The sequence below is a fragment of the Tursiops truncatus genome, chromosome 11 (assembly GCF_011762595.2).
Source record: "Tursiops truncatus isolate mTurTru1 chromosome 11, mTurTru1.mat.Y, whole genome shotgun sequence".
Taxonomy (NCBI): Eukaryota; Metazoa; Chordata; class Mammalia; order Artiodactyla; family Delphinidae; genus Tursiops; species Tursiops truncatus.
Genome location: NC_047044.1, coordinates 21,654,237 through 21,675,053, shown reverse-complemented (window position 1 = coordinate 21,675,053; position 20,817 = coordinate 21,654,237). Strand labels below are relative to the sequence as shown.

Genomic DNA, 20,817 nt, shown 5'->3' with positions numbered 1-20,817 from the left:
GAAAATATTTGAAGAGATTATAATTGAAAACTTCCCTAATATGGGAAAGGGAATAGTTAATCAAGTCCAGGAAGCACAGAGTCCCATACAGGATAAATCCAAGGAGAAACACGCCAAGACACATATTAATCAAACTGTCAATAATTAAATACAAAGAAAACATATTAAAAGCAGCAAGGGAGAAACAACAAATAACACACAAGGGAATCCCAATAAGGTTAACAGCAGATCTTCCAGCAGAAACTCTGCAAGCCAGAAGGGACTGGCAGGACATATTTAAAGTGATGAAGCTGAAAAATTACTGTACCCAGCAAGGATCTCATTCAGGTTTGATGGAGATATTAAAACCTTTACAAACAAGCAAAAGCTGAAAGACTTCAGCACCACCAAACCAGCTTTACAACTTATGTTAAAGGATCTTCTCTAGGCAAGAAACACAGGAGAAGGAAAAGACCTATAATAACGAACCCAAAACAATTGAGAAAATGGGAATAGGAACATACATATCGATAATTACCTTAAATGTCAATGGAATAAATGCTCCCACCAAAAGACACAGACTGGCTGAATGGATACAAAAACAAGACCCATATATATGCTGCCTACAAGAGACCCACTTCAGACATAGAGACACATACAGACTGAAAGTGAGGGGATGGAAAAAGATATTCCATGCAAATGGAAACCAAAAGAAAGCTGGAGAAGCAATTCCCATATCAGACAAAATAGACCTTAAAATAAAGACTATTACAAGAGACAAAGAAGGACACTACATAATGATCAAGGGATCGATCCAAGAAGAACATGAAACAATTGTAAATATTTATGCACCCAACATAGGAGCACCTCAATACATAAGGCAAATACTAACAGCCATAAAAGGGTTAATCAGCAGTAACACATTCATAGTAGGGGACTTTAACACCCCACTTTCACCAATGGACAGATCATCCAAAATGAAAATAAATAAGGAAACAAGAGCCTTAAATGATACATTAAACAAGATGGACTTAACTGATATTTATAGGACATTTCATACAAAAACAACAGAATATACATTTTCCTCAAGTTCTTATGGAACATTCTCCAGGATAGTTCATATCTTGGGTCACAAATCAAGCCTTGGTAAATTTAAGAAAATTGAAATTGTATCAAGTATCTTTTCCGACCACAACTCTATGAGACTAGATATCAATTACAGGAAAAGATCCGTAAAAAATACAAACACATGGAGGCTAAAAAATACACTACTTAAAAACGAACTGATCACTGAAGAAATCAAAGAGAAATTCAAAAAATACCTAGAAACAAATGACAATGGAGACACGATGACCCAAAACCTATGGGATGCAGCAAAAGCAGTTCTAAGAGGGAAGTTTATAGCAATACAATCCTACCTGGAGAAACAGGAAACATCTCGAATAAACAACCTAACCTTGTACCTAAGTCAATTAGAGAAAGAAGAACAAAAAAATCCCAAAGTTAGCGGAAGGAAAGTAATCATAAAGATCAGAAATAAATGAAAAAGAAATGAAGGACATGATAGCAAAGATCAATAAAACTAAAAGCTGGTTCTTTGAGAAGATAAACAAAATTGATAAACCATTAGCCAGACTCATCAAGAAACAGGGAGAAGACTCAAATCAATAGAATTAGAAATGAAAACGGAGAAGAAACAACTGACACTGCAGAAATACAAAAGATCATGAGAGATTACTACAAGCAACTCTATGCCAATAAAATGGACAACCTGGAAGAAATGGACAAATTCTTAGAAATGCACAAACTGCCAAGACTGAATCATGGAGAAACAGAAAATATGAACAGACCAATACCAAGCACTGAAACTGAAACTGTGATTACAAACCTTCCAACAAACAAAAGCCCAGGACCAGATGGCTTCACAGGCGAATTCTATATCAAACATTTAGAGAAGAGCTAACACCTATCCTTCTCAAACTCTTCCAAAATATAGCAGAGGGAGGAACACTCCCAAACTCATTCTACAAGGCCACCATCACCCTGATACCAAAACCAGACAAGGATGTCACAAAGAAAAAAACTACAGGTCAATATCACTGATGAACATAGATGCAAAAATCCTTAACAAAATACTAGCAAACAGAATCCAACAGCACATTAAAAGGATCATACACCATGATCAAGTGGGGTTTATCCCAGGAATGCAAGGATTCTTCAATATACACAAATTAGTCAATGTGATACACCATATTAACAAATTGAAGGAGAAAATCCATATGGTCATCTCAATAGATGCAGAGAAAGCTTTCAACAAAATTCAACACCCACTTATGATAAAAACCCCGCAGAAAGTAAGCATAGAGTGAACTTTCCTCAACATAATAAAGATATGACAAACCCACAGCCAACATCGTCCTCAATGGTGAAAAACTGAAAGCATTTCCACTAAGATCAGGAACAAGACAATGTTGCCCACTCTCACCACTCTTATTCAACATAGTTTTGGAAGTTTTAGCCACAGCAATCTGAGAAGAAAAGGAAATAAAAGGAATCCAAATCGGAAAAGAAGAAGTAAAGCTGTCACTGTTTGCAGATGACATGATACTATTCATAGAGAATCCTGAAGATGCTACCAGAAAACTACTAGAGCTAATCAATGAATTTGGTAAAGTAGCAGGATACAAAATTAATGCACAGAAATCTCTGGCCTTCCTATATACTAATGATGAAAAGTCTGAAAATGAAATCAAGAAAACACTCCCATTTACCATTGCAACAAAAAGAATAAAATATCTAGGAATAAACCTACCTAAGGAGACAAAACACCTGTATGCAGAAAATTTTAAGACACTCACAAAAGAAATTAAAGATGATACAAATAGATGGCGAGATATACCATGTTCTTGGATTGGAAGAATCAACAGTGTGAAAATGACTCTACTACCCAAAGGAATCTACAGATTCAGTGCAATCCCTATCAAACTACCACTGGCATATTTCACAGAACTAGAACAAAAAATTTTACAATTTGTATGGGATCACAAAAGACCCCGAATAGCCAAAGCAATCTTGAAATGAAAAACGGAGATGGAGGAATCAGGCTCCCTGACTTCAGACTATACTACAAAGCTACAGTAATCAAGACAGTATGGTACTGGCACAAAAACAGAAATACAGATCAATGGAACAGGATAGAAAGCCCAGAGATAAACCCATGTACATATGGTCACCTTATCTTTGATAAAGGAGGCAGGAATGTACAGTGCAGAAAGGACAGCCTCTTCAATAAGTGGTGCTGGGAAAACCAGACAGGTACATGTAAAAGTATGAGATTAGATCACTCCCTAACACCATACACAAAAATAAGCTCAAAATGGATTAAAGACGTAAATGTAAGGCAAGAAACTATCAAACTCTTAGAGGAAAACACAGGCAGAACACTCTATGACATAAATCACAGCAAGATCCTTTTTGACCCACCTCCTAGAGATATGGAAATAAAAACAAAAATAAACAAATGGGACCTAACGAAACTTCAAAGCTTTTGCATAGCAAAGGAAACCATAAAGAAGACCAAAAGACAACCCTCAGAACGGGAGAAAATATTTGCAAATGAAGCAACTGACAAAGGATTAATCTCCAATTTTACAAGCAGCTCATGCAGCTCAATAACAAAAAAACAAACAACCCAATCCAAAAATGGGCAGAAGACCTAAATAAACATTTCTCCAAAGAAGATATACAGACTGCAAACAAACACATGAAAGAATGCTCAACATCAATGCAAATCAAAATGCAAATCAAAACTACAATGAGATATCATCTCACACCAGTCAGAACAGCCATGATCAAAAAATCTAGAAACAATAAATGCTGGAGAGGGTGTGGAGAAAAGGGAACACTCTTGCACTGCTGGTGGGAATGTGAATTGGTACAGCCACTATGTAGAACAGTATGGAGGTTCTTTAAAAAACTACAAACAGAGCTACCATATGACCCAGAAATCCCACTACTGGGCATATACCCTGAGAAAACCATAATTCAAAAAGAGTCATGTACCAAAATGTTCATTGCAGCTCTATTTACAATAGCCAGGAGACAGAAACAATCTAAGTGTCCATCATCGGATTAATGGATAAGAAAATGTGGCACATATATACAATGGAATATTACTCAGCCATAAAAAGAAACGAAATTGAGCTATTTGTAATGAGGTGGATGGACCTAGAGTCTGTCATACAGAGTGAAGTAAGTCAGAAAGAGAAAGACAAATACCGTATGCTAACACATATATATGGAATTTAAGAAAAAAAAATGTCATGAAGAACGTAAGGGTAAGACAGGAATAAAGACACAGACCTACTAGAGAATGGACGTGAGGACATGGGGAGGGGGAAGGGTAAGCTGTGACAAAGTGAGAGAGTGGCATGGACATATATACACTACCAAACGTAAAATAGATAGCTAGTGGGAAGCAGCCACATAGCACAGGGAGATCAGCTCGGTGCTTTGTGACCACCTAGAGGGGTCGGATAGGGAGGGTGGGAGGGAGGGAGACGCAAGAGGGTAGAGATATGGGAACATATGTATATGTATATGTATAACTGATTGACTTTGTTATAAAGCAGAAACTAACACACCATTGTAAGGCAATTATACTCCAATAAAGATGTAAAAAAAATAGATAAGAAACAAGGATGTAGTATATAGCACAGGGAACTATTTATATTTTTAGTGGGATGTGATAATAAAAAATAAAAGAAGCTTCAATTTGAAAACAAAAAACAAAAAACAGTATGATACTGGCACAAAAACAGAAATATAGATCTATGGAACAGGACAGAAAGCCCAGAGATAAACTCATGCACATATGGTCACCTAATCTATGACAAAGGAGGCAAGAATATACAATGAAGAAAAGTCAGTTTCTTCAATAAGTGGTGCTGGGAAAACTGGACAGCTACATATAAAGAATGAAATTAGAATACTCTGTAACACCATACACAAAAATAAACTCAAAATGGATTAAGACCTAAATGTAAGGCCAGACACTATAAAACTCTTAGAGGAAAACATAGGTGGAACACTCTATGACATAAATCACAGCAAGATCCTTTTTGACCCACCTCCTAAAGAAATGGAAATAAAAACAAAAGTAAACAAATGGGACCTAATGAAACTTAAAAGCTTTTGCACAGCAAAGGAAACCATAAACAAGATGAAAAGACAACCCTCAGAATGGGAGAAAATATTTCCAAATGAAGTAACTGACAAAGGATTTATCTCCAAAATATACAAGCGGCTCATGCAGCTCAATATCAAAAAAGCAAACAACCCAATCAAAAAATGGGCAGAGGGCTTCCCTGCTGGCGCAGTGGTTGAGAGTCCGCCTGCCAATGTGGGGGACATGGGTTCGTGCCCCAGTCTGGGAGGATCCCACATGCTGCGGAGCAGCTGGGCCCATGAGCCATGGCTGCTGAGCCTGCGCTGAGTCTGCTCCACAACGGGAGAGGCCACAGTGGTGAGAGGCCCGCGTACCGCAAAAAAAAAAAGTGGATGGAAGACCTAAATAGACATTTATCCAAAGAAGATATACAGATTGCAACAAACACTTGAAAGGATGCTCAACGTGACTAATCATTAGAGAAATGCAAATCAAAACTACAATGAGGTATCACCTCACACCAGTCAGAATGGCCATCATCAAAAAATCTACAAACAATAAATGCTGGAGAGGGTGTGGAGAAAAGGGATCCCTCTTGCATTGTTGGTGGGAATGTAAATTGATACAGCCACTATGGAGAACAGTATGGAGGTTCCTATAAAATCTAAAAATAGAACTACCATATGACCCAGCAATCCCACTACTGGGCATATACCCTGAAAAAAATCATAATTCAAAAAGAGTCATGTAGCACAATGTTCACTGCAGCTCTATTTACAATGGCCAGCACATGGAAGCAACCTAAGTGTCCATCAACAGATGAACAGATAAAGAAGATGTGGCACATATATACAATGGAATATTACTCAGCCATAAAAAGAAATGAAACTGTGTTATCTGTAGTGAGGTGGATGGACCTAGAGTCTATCATACAGAGTGAAGTAAGTCAGAAACAGAAAAACAAATACCGTATGCTAACACATGTATATGGAATCTAAAAACAACAAAAAAGAAAAGGTTCTGAAGATCCTAGGGGCAGGACAGGAATAAAGATGCAGATGTAGAGAATGGACTACAGGACGTCGGGAGGAAAAGGGTAAGCTAGGATGAAGTGAGAGAATGGCATGGACATATATACACTACCAAATATAAAATATTTAGCTAGTGGGAAGCAGCCACACAGCACAGGGTGATCAGCTTGGTGCTCTGTGACCACCTAGAGGGGTGGGAGGGAGACACAGAGAGAGGAGATATGGGGATATATGAATACGTATAGCTGATTCACTTTGTTATACAGCAGAAACTAACACACCATTTTAAAGCAATTGTAGTCCAATAAAGATGTTAAAACTAAAAAGAAAAAAAAAGATAACAATCAAATGTTTAAAATGGATACAGGACTTGAATAGAGATTCTTCAAAGAAGATATACAAATGACCAACAAGCATATGAAAATATGCTCAACATCACTTAATTGTTAGAGAAATGCAAATTAACATTACAATGAAATGTCACCTGAAGCCCATTAGAGTAGCTACTATCAAAAAAAAAAAAAAACAGAAAATAACAAGTGTTGATGAGAATGTGGAGAAATTGGAACACTTGTGCATTGCTGGTGGAAATGAATGATGTGCAGAACTATAGAAAACAGTCTGGTGGTTCCTCGAAAAATTAAAACTAGAATTTCCATATGATCCAGAAATTTCACTACTGTGTATTTATCCGAAGAACTTAAAGTAGGATCTCAAAGAGGTATTTGCACATCCATATTCACAGAAGCATTATTCACAAGACCCAAAAGGTGGAAACCACCCAAGAATCCATCAGTGGATGAATGGATAACAAAATGTGGTACACAGATACAATGGAATATTACTCAGCTGTAAAAAGGAAGGAAATTCTAAAACATGCTATAATGTGGATAAACCTTCAGGACATTATGCTAAGTAAAACAGCCAGTCACAAAAAGACAAATACTGATATGATCCCACTTAAGTGAGGTAGAGCAGTCAAAATCAAGAGATAGAAAGTAGAGTGGTGGTATACTTTAAAATGGTTACTATATTAAATGTGTATTTAACCACAATTTTTTTTTAAGTTCAACAGGGAAATGTACGCAAATGTAACATTTAAAATCAATAGAGAGGGACTTCTCTGGTGGCGCAGTGGTTAAGAATCCACCTGCCAATGCAAGGGACATGGGTTCGAGCCCTGGTCTGGGAAGATCCCACATGCCATGGCGCAACTAAGCCCATATGCCACAGCTACTGAGCCTGCACTCTACAGCCCGCAAGCCACAACTACTGAGTCCACGTGCCACAACTACTGAAGCCCATGTGCCTAGAGCCCGTGCTCCACAACAAGAGAAGCCACTGCAGTGAGAAGCCTGAGAACCACAACGAAGAGTAGCCCCTGCTCGCCACAACTAGAGAGAAAGCCTGCGCACAGCAACGAAGACCCAACGCAGCCAAAAAAAAAAAAATCAATTGAGAAAGGCTGGACTATTCAATGAATGGTGCTGGTACAACTGATCATTAATTTGGGAGCGGGAAGGAACCCAGGATAAATTACAGAATTAAAAATACACACTGTATATATATATATATATATATATATATATATGCATATATACTTATACACATTATACGTTTACATTATTATACATTTACAGCCATACCTCATTTTATTGCGATGCACGTAACTGTGCTCACAGATTTTGTACCAATTCAAAGTTTCTGGCAACCCTGCAATGAATAAGTCTATAACTGCCTTTGTTCCAAAGCATTTGCTCACTTCATGTCTCCATGTCACATTTTGATAATTCACAATATTTCAAACTTTTTCATTATTATTATATTGTGGTGATCTGTGATCAGTGATCTTTGATGTTACTATTGTAATTGTTTGGGAGCTCCATGAACAGTGCCCAAGTAAAAAGGAAAACAGTGGATAAATGTGTGTGTTCCGACTGCTCCACCAACCAGCCTTTCTATTCCTCTCCTCAGGCCTCCTTTTTCCATGACACAACAATATTGAAATTATGCCAATTAATAACTCTACAGTGGCCTATAAGTGTTCAAGTGAAAGGAAGAGTCGCATGTTATCTCACTTTAAATCAAAGCCTAGAAACAATTAAGCTTAGTGAGGAAGACACCCTGAACGCTGAGACAGTCCAAAAGCTAGGGCTCTTGCGCCAATCAGCCAAGTTGTGAATGCCAAGGAAAAGCCCTTGAAGAAAATTTAAAGTGCTACTGCAGTGAACATACAAATGAGAAAGTGAAACAGCCTTATTGCTGATGTAGAGAGTTTCAGTGGTCTGGACAGAAGACTAAACCAGCCACAACATTTCCTTAAGCCAAAGCCTAATCCAGAGCAAGTCCCTAACTCTCTTCAATGCTATGAAAGCCGAGAGTGATAAGTAAACTGCAGAAGAAAAGTTTAAGGCTAGCAGAAATTGGTTCATGCGGTTTAGGGAAAGAAGCTGTCTCCAAAATATAAAAGTGTAAGGTGGGGCTTCCCTGGTGGCGCAGTGGTTGGGAGTCCGCCTGCCGATGCAGGGGACACGGGTTCGGGCCCCGGTCCGAGAAAATCCCACACGCCGTGGAGCGGCTGGACCCTGAGCCATGGCCGCTGGGCCTGCGCGTCTGGAGCCTGTGCTCCGCGGCGTGAGGGGCCACGGCAGTGGGAGGCCCGCGTGCTGGAAAAAAAAAAAAAATTAAAGAAAAGTGTAAGGTGAAGAAGCAAGTGTTGATGCAGAAGCTGCATCAAGTTATTCAGAAGATCTAGCTAAGATAATTAATAAAGGTAGCTATACTAAACAACAGATTTTCGATTTAGAGAAACAGCCTTATATTGGAAGAAGAAGACTTTCATAGGTAAAGAGCAGTCAATGCCTGGCTTCAAAGCACCAAAGGACAGGCTGACTCTCATATTAGGAACTAATGCAGCTGGTGACTTCAAGTTGAAGCCAATGCTCACTTAACATTCTTAAAATCCTAGGGCCCTAAAGAATTATGCTAAATCTACTCTGTCTATGCTCTAAAAATGGAAAAACAAATCCTGGATGACAGTCCATCTGCTTACAACATGGTTTACTGAATATTTTAAGTCCACTGTTGATATTATTCAGAAAAAATAAAAATTCTTTTCAAGATATTACTGACAAGCACCTGATCACCCATGAGCTCCGATAGAGATGTACAAGATTCATGTTGATTTCATGCCTGCTAACACAATATTCATTCTGCAGCCCATGGATCAAGGAGTCATTTTGACTTTCAAGTATTACAATTTAAGAAATACATTTGTAAGGCTAAGCTGTCATAGATTATGATTCCTCTGATGCATCTGGGCAGTCAATTGAAAACCTTCAGGAAAGGATTCACCATTCTAGATGCCACTAAGAACATTTATGATTCATGGGAAGAGGTCAAAATATTAACATTAACAAGAGTTTCGAAGAAGTTGATTTCAATCCTCATGAATGACTTTTGAGGAGTTTAAGACTTCAGTGGAGGAAGTAACTGCAGATGTGGTAGAAACTGCAAGAGAACAAGAATTAGGAGTGAAGCCTGAAGATGTGACTGAATTGCTGCAGTCTCATGATAAAACTTTAATGGATGAGGAGATGCTTCTTACGAATGAGCAAAGAGAGTGGTTTCTTGAGATGGAATCTACTCCTGGTGAAGATGCTGTAAAGATTATTAAAATGACAACAGGATTTCAAATATTACATAAACTTATTAGTTGATAGAGCAGCTGCAGGGTTTGAGAGGATTGACTCCAATTTTGAAAGAAGTTTTACTGTGGGTAAAATGCTATCAAACATCCTTGCATGCTACAGGGAAATCATTCATGAAAGGAAGAGTCAGTTGATGCAGCGAACTTCATTATGATCTTATGTTAAGAAATTGGCACGGCCACCCCAACCTGCAGCAAATACTACCCTGATGAGTCAGCAGCCATTGACATTGAGGCAAAATCCTCCACCAGCAAAAAGATTGTAACTCTCTGAAGACTCAGATCAGATGATGGATAGTTTTTAGCAATAAAGTATTTTTATTGAAGTATAATTGACTTACAATATTATATTAGTTTCAGCTGTATGACACAGTGATTCAATATTTTTATGTATTACAAAACGATCACCACAATAAGTCGTTACCACCTAACACCATACCAATTTATTAGTGTTATCGACTATATTCCCTATGATGCACATTACAACCCCATGACTTATAACTGGAAGACTGTACTTCTTAACCTCTCTTCCTATTTCACTCAGCCCTTCACCCCCTCCTTTCTGGAAACCGCCAGTTTGTTCTCTGTATCTATGAATCTGTTTATATTTTCTCATTCATTTACATTCAATGGTATTTATCTTTCTTTACCTGACATTTTTCTTAGCATGATACCCTCTAGGTCCATCCACGGTGTCACAAACAGCAAGAATATTTTTATGGCTGAGTAATATTCCATTGTGTATGTATATACCACACCTTCTTATCCATTCATCCATTGATAGTCACTTAGGCTGCTTCCATATGTTGGCTATTATAAATAATGCTGCAATGAACATAAGGGTGCATATATCTTTTCAAACTACTGTTTTCATTTTCTTCAGATAAATACCCAGGAGTAGATTTGCTGGATTGTCTGTTAGTTCTATTTTTAATTTTTGGAGACACTGCCATACTATTTTCCATAGCAACGACAATAGTTTACATTCGCATCAGCTGTGCAGGAGGGTTCCCTTGTCTCTACATCCTAGCCAACACTGGTTATTTGTTTTTTGGGTTTTTTTTCTTGTTGTCTTTGATAACAGCCATCCTGACAGGTGTGAGCTGGTATCTCTTTGCGGTTTTGATTTGCATATCCCTGACCACTAGTGATGTTCAGCATCTTTTCATGTGCCTGTTGACTATCTGTATGCCTTCTTTGGAAAAATGTCTATTCAGATCCTCTGTCTACTTTTTAATCAAGTTGTTTGTTTTGATGTTGAGTTGAATGAGTTATTTGTATATTTTGTATATTAACCCCTTATTGGATATACCATTTGCAAATATTTTCTCCCATTCAGTAGGCTGTTTTCTTTTGTTGATAGTTTAGCTCACTGTGCAAAAGCTTTTTAGTTCAATGTAGTCCCATTTGTTTATTTTTGCTTTTACCTCCCTTGCCTGAGGAGACATAACCAAAAAAATATTGCTAAGACTGATGTCAAAGAGCATACTGTCTATGTTTTCTTGTAGCAGTTTTATGGTTTCAGGTCTTGTATTTAAGTCTTTAATCTATTTTGAGGGGTTTTTTTTGTATATGGTGTGAGAAAGTATTCCAGTTTGATTCTTTTGCATGTAGCTGTCCAGTTTTCCCAACACCATTTATTGAAGAGGCTGTCTTTTCCCCATTGTATGTTCTTGCCTCATTTGTCAGAGATTAATTGATCATATAAGTGTGGGTTTATTTCTGGGATCTCTATTTCGTTCCATTGATCTATGTGTCTGTTTTTGCACCAGTACAATATTATTTTGATTACTATAGCTTTGTAGTATAGTTTGAAATGAGGGAGCATGATACCTCCAGCTTTGTTCTTTCTCAAGATTGTTTTGGCTGCTCAGGATCTTTTGTGTTTCCATAAAAATTTTAGAATTATTTGTTCTAGTTCTGTGAAAAATGCCATGGGTATTTTGACAGAGATTGCATTGAATCTGTAGATTGCCTTTGGAGGTGTGGTTATTTTAACAATATTAATTCTTCCAGTCCATATGCACAGTGTATCTTTCCATTATTTTGTGTCATCTTCAATTTCTTTCAGCAGAGGCTTATAGTTTTCTGAACAGCAGGTCTTTTACCTCCTTGGTTGGATTTATTCCTAGGTATTTTATTCTTATTGATGCAATTCTAAATGGGACTGCTTCCTTAATTTCTCTTTCTGATAGTCCATTGTTGGTGTATAGAAACAACATATTTTTGTATATCAATTGTTTATCATGTAACTTTACAGAATTCATTTATTATATCTAACAGTTTTTTGGTGGCAACTTTAGGATTTCTACATATAGTATCATGTCATCTGCAAACAGTGAGAATTGGTTGTTGTTTTGGGGGGGTTTTGTTTTATTTTGTTTTTAGGCCACGCCATGCAGCTTGCAGGATCCTAGTTCCCCGACTAGAGATTGAACTTGTGCCCCTGGCAGTGGAAGTGCAGAGTCCTAACCACTAGACTGCAAGTGAATTCCCAGTGAGAGCTTTATTTCTTCCCCTTTCAATTTGGATTCCTTTTATTTTTCTTTTCTGATTCTTGTGGCTAGGACTTCCAAAACTATGCTGAATAAAAGTGGTAAGTGTGTTCATCCTCGTCTTGTTCCTGATCTTAAAGGAACTGCTTTCTGCTTTTCAGCATTGAGTATGGTGCTGTTTATGACAATTTAGGTATTTTCTAAGACAAAATAGGTTTTCTGTACCATATCAGTTACTTATAAGCCCTACTGGAAGAATCTTTAATAGTCACGTTTATGTTCAAGGCAATCTAGGCTTTTTCTATCATGCTACTCAAAATTATTCCAGCTCCTACCCACTGTCCAACTCCAAAGCCACTTCCACATTTTAGTGTATTTGTTACAGCAGCATCCCACTTCTAGGTACCAAAATGTGTGTTAGTTTCCCAGGGCTGCTATAACAAATTATCACAAACTCAGTAGCTTAAAACAACAGAAATTTATTCTCTTATAGTTCTGAATGTCAAAAGTCCAAAATGATTCTCACAGGGCTAAAATCAAGATATTGGTGGGGCTGGATCCTCTAGGGGAGAATGCATTTCCTACTTTTCAGCCAACTACATTCCTTGGTTCATGGCCACATCACTTCAACCTCTGTATCCATCATCACATATCCTTCTCTGACTTTGACCCTCTATCCTTTTTCTTTTTTAAATATTTATTTATTTACTTACTTATTTATTTTGGCTGCACTGGGTCTTTGTTGTGGCACAGGGGATCTTCATTGCAGCAGGTGGGATCTTTAGTTGCAGCATGAGGACTTCTTAGTTGTGGCATGTGGGCTTCTTAGTTGTGGCATGCGGGCTTCTTAGTGCAGCATGTGGACTTGTTAATTGCGGCATGCATGCGGGATCTAGTTCCCCAAGCAGGGATCAAACCCTGGCTCCCTGCATTGGGAGCACAAAGTCTTACCCACTGGATCACCATAAGGACCATTGGGCTCACACTGGGTCCACCTGAATAATCCAGGGTATCTCCCTACCTCAGGATCCTTAACTTAATCATATCTGCAAAGTCCCTTTGCCATGTAAGGTCACATATTCACAAGTTGTAAAGATTAGATATGGGCATCTTTGGAGGGAATTAATCTGCCTACTACAGCCATGTCCATTATTAACTGAATTCTGTTTAAAATGTTTAACTCATATTTTCACTTACATAGTTTTAAGCACTGCCCCCACTGAATGCTCATCTTACTGAACTAACATTTTTGCCATTTCCATATTTCAAATGTTGGTTCTTTTAAAAGTTTTGGCAAGAAGAAATTCAGCAACAGAATAAGATTATGTATTGCATCACAAATTCCCAGAGCTGTTAATATCTGAATAATTCTTTATTATTTTTGTTTGGAATATTTCCAAAGTATGTAGTAGTTTTATTACAGGGGAAAAGTTAAACCCCTATCCAAAACCGTAACTATTCTGGAGTTAAACGATACCTAAAGTATCATCTCAATGTCAAGGATGACAAATATAAGGCCCAGGGAGGTTAAATAATTTACCCAGTGACACAGACTCTTATGTAGAGGAGAAGGAACATAAATTTATTTTAAGAATGTCTAATGACTAACTATGAAAAGCTAAGAGCTGCTGCATTTACATAAAAATAATTTATTTAAAAAATTTTTTTATTGAAGTTATAGTTAATTTTCAGTTTTGTGCCAATCTCTGCTGTGCAGCAAAGTGACTCAGTAATACACACGTAGACATTCTTTTTTTATATTCTTTTCCATTATAGTTGATCACAGGATATTGAATATAGTTCCCTGTGCTCTACAGTAGGACCTTGTTGTTTACCCATTCTAAATGTAATAGTTTGCATCTACCAACCCCAGTCCATCCCTCTCCCTCCCCGCTTCCCCTTGGCAACCACAAGTCTGTTCCCTTTGTCTATGAGTCTGTTTCAGTTTTGTAGATAAGTTCATTTGTGTCATATTTTAGATTACACATATAAGTGATACCATATGGTATTTGTCTTTCTCTTTCTGACTTACTTCACTTAGTATGCTGATCTCCAGTTGTATGCATGTTGCTGTAAATGACATTATTTCATTCTTTTTTATGGCTGAACAGTATTGTGTATACGTATACAATCACAACTTCTTTATCCATTCATGTGTTGATGGACATTTAAGTTGTTTTCATGTTTTGGCTATTGTGAACAGTGCTGCTATGAACATGGGGGTGCATGTTACCTTTTGGTACAGAAACAGGCATACGGATCAATGCAACAGAATAGGGAGCCCAGAAATAAACCCACACACCTATGGTCAACTAATCCTTGACAAAGGAGGCAAGAATATAAAATGGGAAAAAGACAGTCTCTTCAGCAAGTGGTACTTGGAAAGTCGGACACCTGCATGTAAATCAATGAAGTTAGAACACACCCTCATACCATGTACAAAAATAAACTCAAAAATAAACTCAAAACATACATAAGACATGACACCATAAAACTCCTGGAAGAGAACATAGGCAAAACATTCTCTGACATAAATCGTACCAATGTTTTCTTAGGTTAGTCTCCCAAGAATTTATTAATCTCAGTTCCAGGTAGATTTTTATTTAGCCATCTGAGCTTCTTAAGTATTGAAGCAAATATTAAGATAGTTTTCTAAATACCTAGAGGAATTTAAGATAAACTTCATCAGACTCATGAAAATAGACATATTTGCCAGAACACTACACTGATACTCATAGTTACCAGGCCAAGTAAGAGAGGTTCTACTGTTGTTGGTCTAATAACTGGTTAGGAAAAAATCCTGAAAGTCCTTAGGCCCTACAAGTAATATAGCTTCTGGTTTCCCTGGAGACAAGGCAATTAGCTCAGTGGTCTAGTGGAAGCCTAAGATAAATATCTTGTAACATACGTGCACAGCATAAAAGTGTTTTTAAGAAAATCGGTATATCTTCACTTTACTTTTTAAAAAGCACCTAAATTAAATTATACTGTATCCAGTGGTACCTATTCCTTTCAACAAATACCAGAACCTCTTGGATACATTTGAAAGGTTAGTTTGATTAGTAAACGTATGTTAGGCTTATTCTTTTTGCTAATTATAAATAATGTAGACGTGAAGTGGAAATCAAAATATAAAGACTTTGGACAGGCCAGTAAGAATTGCTATTGATATGTGACTAGGCCTCTCAATAAATAAAGAATAAAATATTCATATTACCAGAAATAACCAGATACTTCAATATGAAGGGAAGAAAATGTTCATTTTTACTTACAGAACTGAAGACTCAAAAACTATGCTTTATGTGCATACGTATGTGCATGTTATGTATATTGTCATGCCAATAAAGATATTTTAATCTTACTGAATTTATAATATTTATAATAGCTGGCAAAATTTCTCAGAACTTTTTTAGTAGGCCAATTTGATAATGAGTAAAGAATAGAGCATAAATGTGATGTTTAAGGCTCTTTTCACCATGTAGTCAGGGTACAGATGTCTAGGGAAAATCTCAGCATTTTGAGGGTGTGTCAAAACATAATATTTTTGATGGCTGTAAAAATAGATATTGTTAATAAAAATAGCTTTACTCTTCCTGTTAATAGAAATAATATCCTAATAAAAAAATAGAAATTATAAAGAAAATAAAATTTACACCATCCAGAAATAAGTACTTTAAACATTTCACTGAACATATTATACTTTCATACCCAAACACACATACACAGACGATTTTACATAAATTGGACCACAAGTATAAAGCTAGTTCGAAATGTTTGTTTTGCTCTTTTTCTTTAAAAAAAAAATCAGGTATATCTTTTCATTTCAATAAATAGGGAACTACATAATCATTCTTACGGCTTCAGAGTATTCTTCCATAGAATGCTCCATAATTTATTTAACCAAATCCTCACTGTAAGATATTAATCCTGTTTATGATATTTTTTGCTACAATAAACCTTGATAAACATTCTGTACGTCCAGCTTGTTTACCACCTTGTCCAATTCTCTTTAAGGTAAACTGTCTACAATTAATTCTAACTGTCTGCAGTTAGAAGTGCTGGATAAGACAGTATGCATGTTTTAACTCATACCTAACAGAAAGTTTGTCTAACCCTTTCTGAAAGCAATTTGTCAGTACGTATTAAGATCCTTAGATCCACCCATGGGAGGAGGGGTGGTCTGCTGATCTGTGTGGCCTTGTGAGGGGTTTAGGCCTAGTTGGAAGCTACAGTTTCTGGAGGAGAGGTGCAGTGGAATTACGACTGAATACCAATATCTGTGCACATCAACATCTGTGCACCCTGATATCTACTGGGGCCTCAACCTCTGCATGTCCTGACGTCTCCATGCTCTAGGCAGGGCACAGTCAGGTCCAGGAGCAACTGTCTCTAGCACTGAGCAGTTAGTAATCAGCTCCCCCACCCTGTCCTCAGTCACTCAGAGACAAAGCCTGCAGAAGACCACTGCTAGCCCACCTGCCAGCGAGACCAGGGAAACAGGGTGCCCTGCAAGGTGTGGTAAGGAAGGTGCGGAGGAGCCTCTAGGAGCTGTCTTGATAAAAGATAGCGATGAACAGCCAATATACATTACCATACTACAAAGCCGAAGGCAGCCTTGCAATGAGCAAGTTTAATACCTCCATGGGGAAACTGCAGCGACACCTGTACAAGGGGGAGTACCCTATATTCCACTATGCACCAGTGTTTGAGAGTGACTTTATACAGGTCAGCAGAAAAGGAGAAGTGATTGATGTGCACAACTGGGCCCGAATGGTGACTGTCGGCATCGTTCGTACCAGCCCCCGCCTCACACTACCTGATGTCATGCTGCTGGCCCGACCAGCTGGTATCTGTGATGACTATAACAGATATGGCCCTGCCACCCAGGAAAGAGGTAAAAAGCCTACACAGATCTTAGAGCTAACCAGGCTGCTTCCCTTGAAGTTTGTAAAGATATCCATCCATAACAGTAAAAAACAACCGCTCCACCTGAAGCTTACCACTGGCCGCTCTTTCTACCTTCAGCTGTGTCCCCCTTCAGATACAAGAGATCTTTTCATTCAGTGGGAAAACCTCATTTACATCCTGAGACCACCAGTGGAGGCTTACAGCAGCACCCAGGTCATTCCAGCTAGGGACACTCTGGACATAACTGGGTTTGAGGAAGAGAGTAAGGGCCCAGTGGTAAGCACTCCGCAATCTCTAAAAGACGAGGCCAAGGTGCTTAGGGAGAAGAGCTAAAGGTCCTGCAGAGGCTTTGGTACACAGGCTCACCTGGAAAATACATGGATTTTTGGAAGGACTCAGGGCCAAATGAGCCTCATTTGGAGGCCATGGCACACTGAGGAGGTTCCTAGTACTTCTCCAAAGTGTTTCCCAAGGCTGTATTTCAGAGATTCCTTAGCTGTCAGCAACCCTTAATTTCATATCCAATATTGTATTGCCATCTGCAGCATCCTGACCATCCAATCTATTCTTTTTTTTATGTTTCTCTAGCTTTTCTCATTTTTTTATTGGAGTATAGTTGCTTTACACTGCTGTGTCAGTTTCTCTATACAGCAAAGTGAATCAGCCACACATATACATATATCCCCTCTTTTTTGGATTTCCTTCCCATTTAGGTCACCACAGAGCACCGAGGAGAGTTCCCTGTGCTGTACAGTAGGTTCTCATTAGTTATCTATTTAATACATAATAGTGTATATATGTCAATCACAATCTCCCAATTCATCTCACCCCCCCCTTCCCCCTTGGTATCCATACATTTGTTCTCTACATCTGTGTCTCTATTTCTGCTTTGCAAATAAGATCATGTATACCATTTTTCTAGGTTCCATAGATAGATAGATAGATAGATAGATAGATAGATATAGATAGATATCACATTAATATATTTTTCTCTTTCTGACTTACTTCACTCTATGACAGTCTCTAGGTCCATCTACATCTCTGCAAATGACACCGTTTTGTTCCTTTTTATGGCTGAGTAATATTCCATTGTATATATGTGCAACATCTTCTTTATCAATTCATCTGTTGATGGACATTTAGGTTGCTTCTATGTCCTGGCAATTGTAAATACTGTTGCAATGAACATTGGGATGCATGTGTCTTTTTGAGTTATGGTTTTCTCTGGGTATATGCCAGTAGTGGGATTGCTGGGTCATATGGTAGTTCTATTTTTAGTTTAAGGAAACTCCATACTATTCTCCATAGTGGCTGTATCAATTTACATTCCCAACAACGGTGCAAGAGGGTTCCCTTTTCTCCATACCCTCTCCAGCATTTATTGTTTGTAGATTTTTTGACGATGGCCATTCTGATTGGTGTGAGGTGATACCTCATTGTAGTTTTGATTTGCATTTCTCTAATAATTAGTGATGTTGAGCAGCTTTCCATGTGCCTCTTGGCCATCTGTATGTCTTCTTTGGAGAAATGTCTATTTAGGTCTTCTGCCCATTTTTTGATTGGGTTGTTTTTTTGGGGTTTTTTTGCGGTATGCGGGCCTCTCACTGTTGTGGCCTCTCCCGTTGCAGAGCACAGGTTCCGGAGGCGCAGGCTCAGCGGCCATGACTCACGGGCCTAGCCACTCCACGGCATGTGTGATCTTCCCGGACTGAGGCATGAACCTGTGTCCCCTGCATCAGCAGGTGGACTCTCAACCACTGTGCCACCAGGGAAGCCCTGTTTGTTTTTTAATATTGAGCTGCAAGAGCTGTTTATATATTTTGGAGATTAATCCTTTGTCCGTTTATTCATTTGCAAATATTTTCTCCCATTCTGAGGGTTGTTTTTTCGTCTTGTTTACGGTTTCCTTTGCTGTGAAAAAGCTTTGAAGTTTCATTAGGTGTCATTTGTTTATTTTTGTTTTTATTTCCGTTTCTCTAGGAGGTGGGTCAAAAAGGATCTTGCTGTGATTTATGTCATAGAGTGTTCTGCCTATGTTTTCCTCTAAGAGTTTTATAGTGTCTGGCCTCACATTTAGGTCTTTAATCCATTTTGAGTTTATTTTTGTGTATGGCGTTAGGGAGTGTTCTAATTTCATCATCCAATCTATTCTTGAACATACTCCAACCCAGCTAAGCTGACATGTTGCAGAATGTATGTCTCCCTGTGACTGCCTTGTACTGATTTTTGTATACATCAGTGACAGTGAGATGTGCACAATTTGCTAGTAGCTATCAAAATATTAAAGCACATACCACCTGACCAGCAGAAATACTAACAAAAATGTATTTTAGTAAGTGTTCTCACTGACACAAACTGTCCAAGCAAATTGGATGATCATTGTGGTCACTGTGGAGATACTGTAGGGGGCACTGTTGCATCAAATGGGAGAGTGGACTTGAGAGCTCAAAATTCTTATAAGCTCTTTTGTTTAGCTATAGGAATAGAAGGGAGCAGTCTTTCTGGTCTCACTTTATTTTACTTGTCTTTCCCTAGGCAAATGCTACCTATTTCTATGGAAGGAATCAAGATCAAGTGAGCATCAGGAGCCTTCACATAAACCCTGAAGTGTTTGGGGCCACCTATTATGATTATGCTGGGGAGGAATGAATTCATCATGCCTCCCACTTATACTGCATTTAAGAGTTCACATAATTCTGCAGTTACAAAGCCTACAGAGCCTGATAAAAGGAGCAATTGTAACAACAGGCACCACCACTGGTGCTGTGCATATGACTGCAACCATGTTTGCAGACTCAAAAGAGAAACACAGCCCCAGCAGGAGCAGCCTTCCTAGATCCAGGAGGAAGTACAGTCAGCATGGTCATAGTGGTTGCTTTCAACATGTCTTAATATTGTTGTTAGCAAGGACTGCAAGTCCTCTTGTCCTCAGAGGGTACTTCTAGCCCATCAATAAGAGCTGTTGGCATCTCCCCATGGTGCAGCATGAGTATGGTGATTGCAGGAGCAGAGACTGCTGGCAAGCATGTTGCAAAACAGCTAAAAGACTTAGTATCCAGACCCCTCATCTCAACCTTACCGAGTGAAGGCTACATGAGTGAACAGGATGGTGAACAGAGGGTCTCCACCCATCAGGACTGACTCTTTAGGAAAGAGCCTCAAAGCCCTGCACTGCACATGGTGCAGAGGTGGACATCTCATCTAAGATGGTGGAGGAAAGCAATATCATCCACCATACAACTCAACTCAAATTCTCTGCTCTAATAACATGCTCTATTAACAGGAAAGGGTAGTAATAAAACTAAATAGGGATTTACAATCAGGCTCTGAACTATCTGTAACCTTCCCTTCACTTGATATTGTGATTAAATGAACAGATGACAGAATAAAATGCTAAAGATTACTCTCAAAGATCCCGATCCATCTATGATCTACATTTATTAGCCAAAGAAAATTCTAAAACTTCCAAAATACATAACCAGGGACAGAAGCAACCAATAGGAGGCAGGACAAGGTAAATTAAGCCTA

The 20,817-nt window shown here is 38.3% G+C and overlaps 1 protein-coding gene across 1 annotated transcript; it reads left to right on the top strand.

The window, feature by feature from the left end:
* The first annotated feature begins 16,950 nt into the window (after positions 1 to 16,950).
* Positions 16,951 to 20,430, top strand: GARIN6 (golgi associated RAB2 interactor family member 6). Its single transcript, XM_004330433.2, has 2 exons — positions 16,951 to 17,565; positions 20,194 to 20,430. The coding sequence occupies exons 1-2, from the start codon at positions 16,951 to 16,953 to the stop codon at positions 20,428 to 20,430; spliced, it is 852 nt and encodes a 283-aa protein (XP_004330481.2).
* Positions 20,431 to 20,817: the final 387 nt, after the last annotated feature.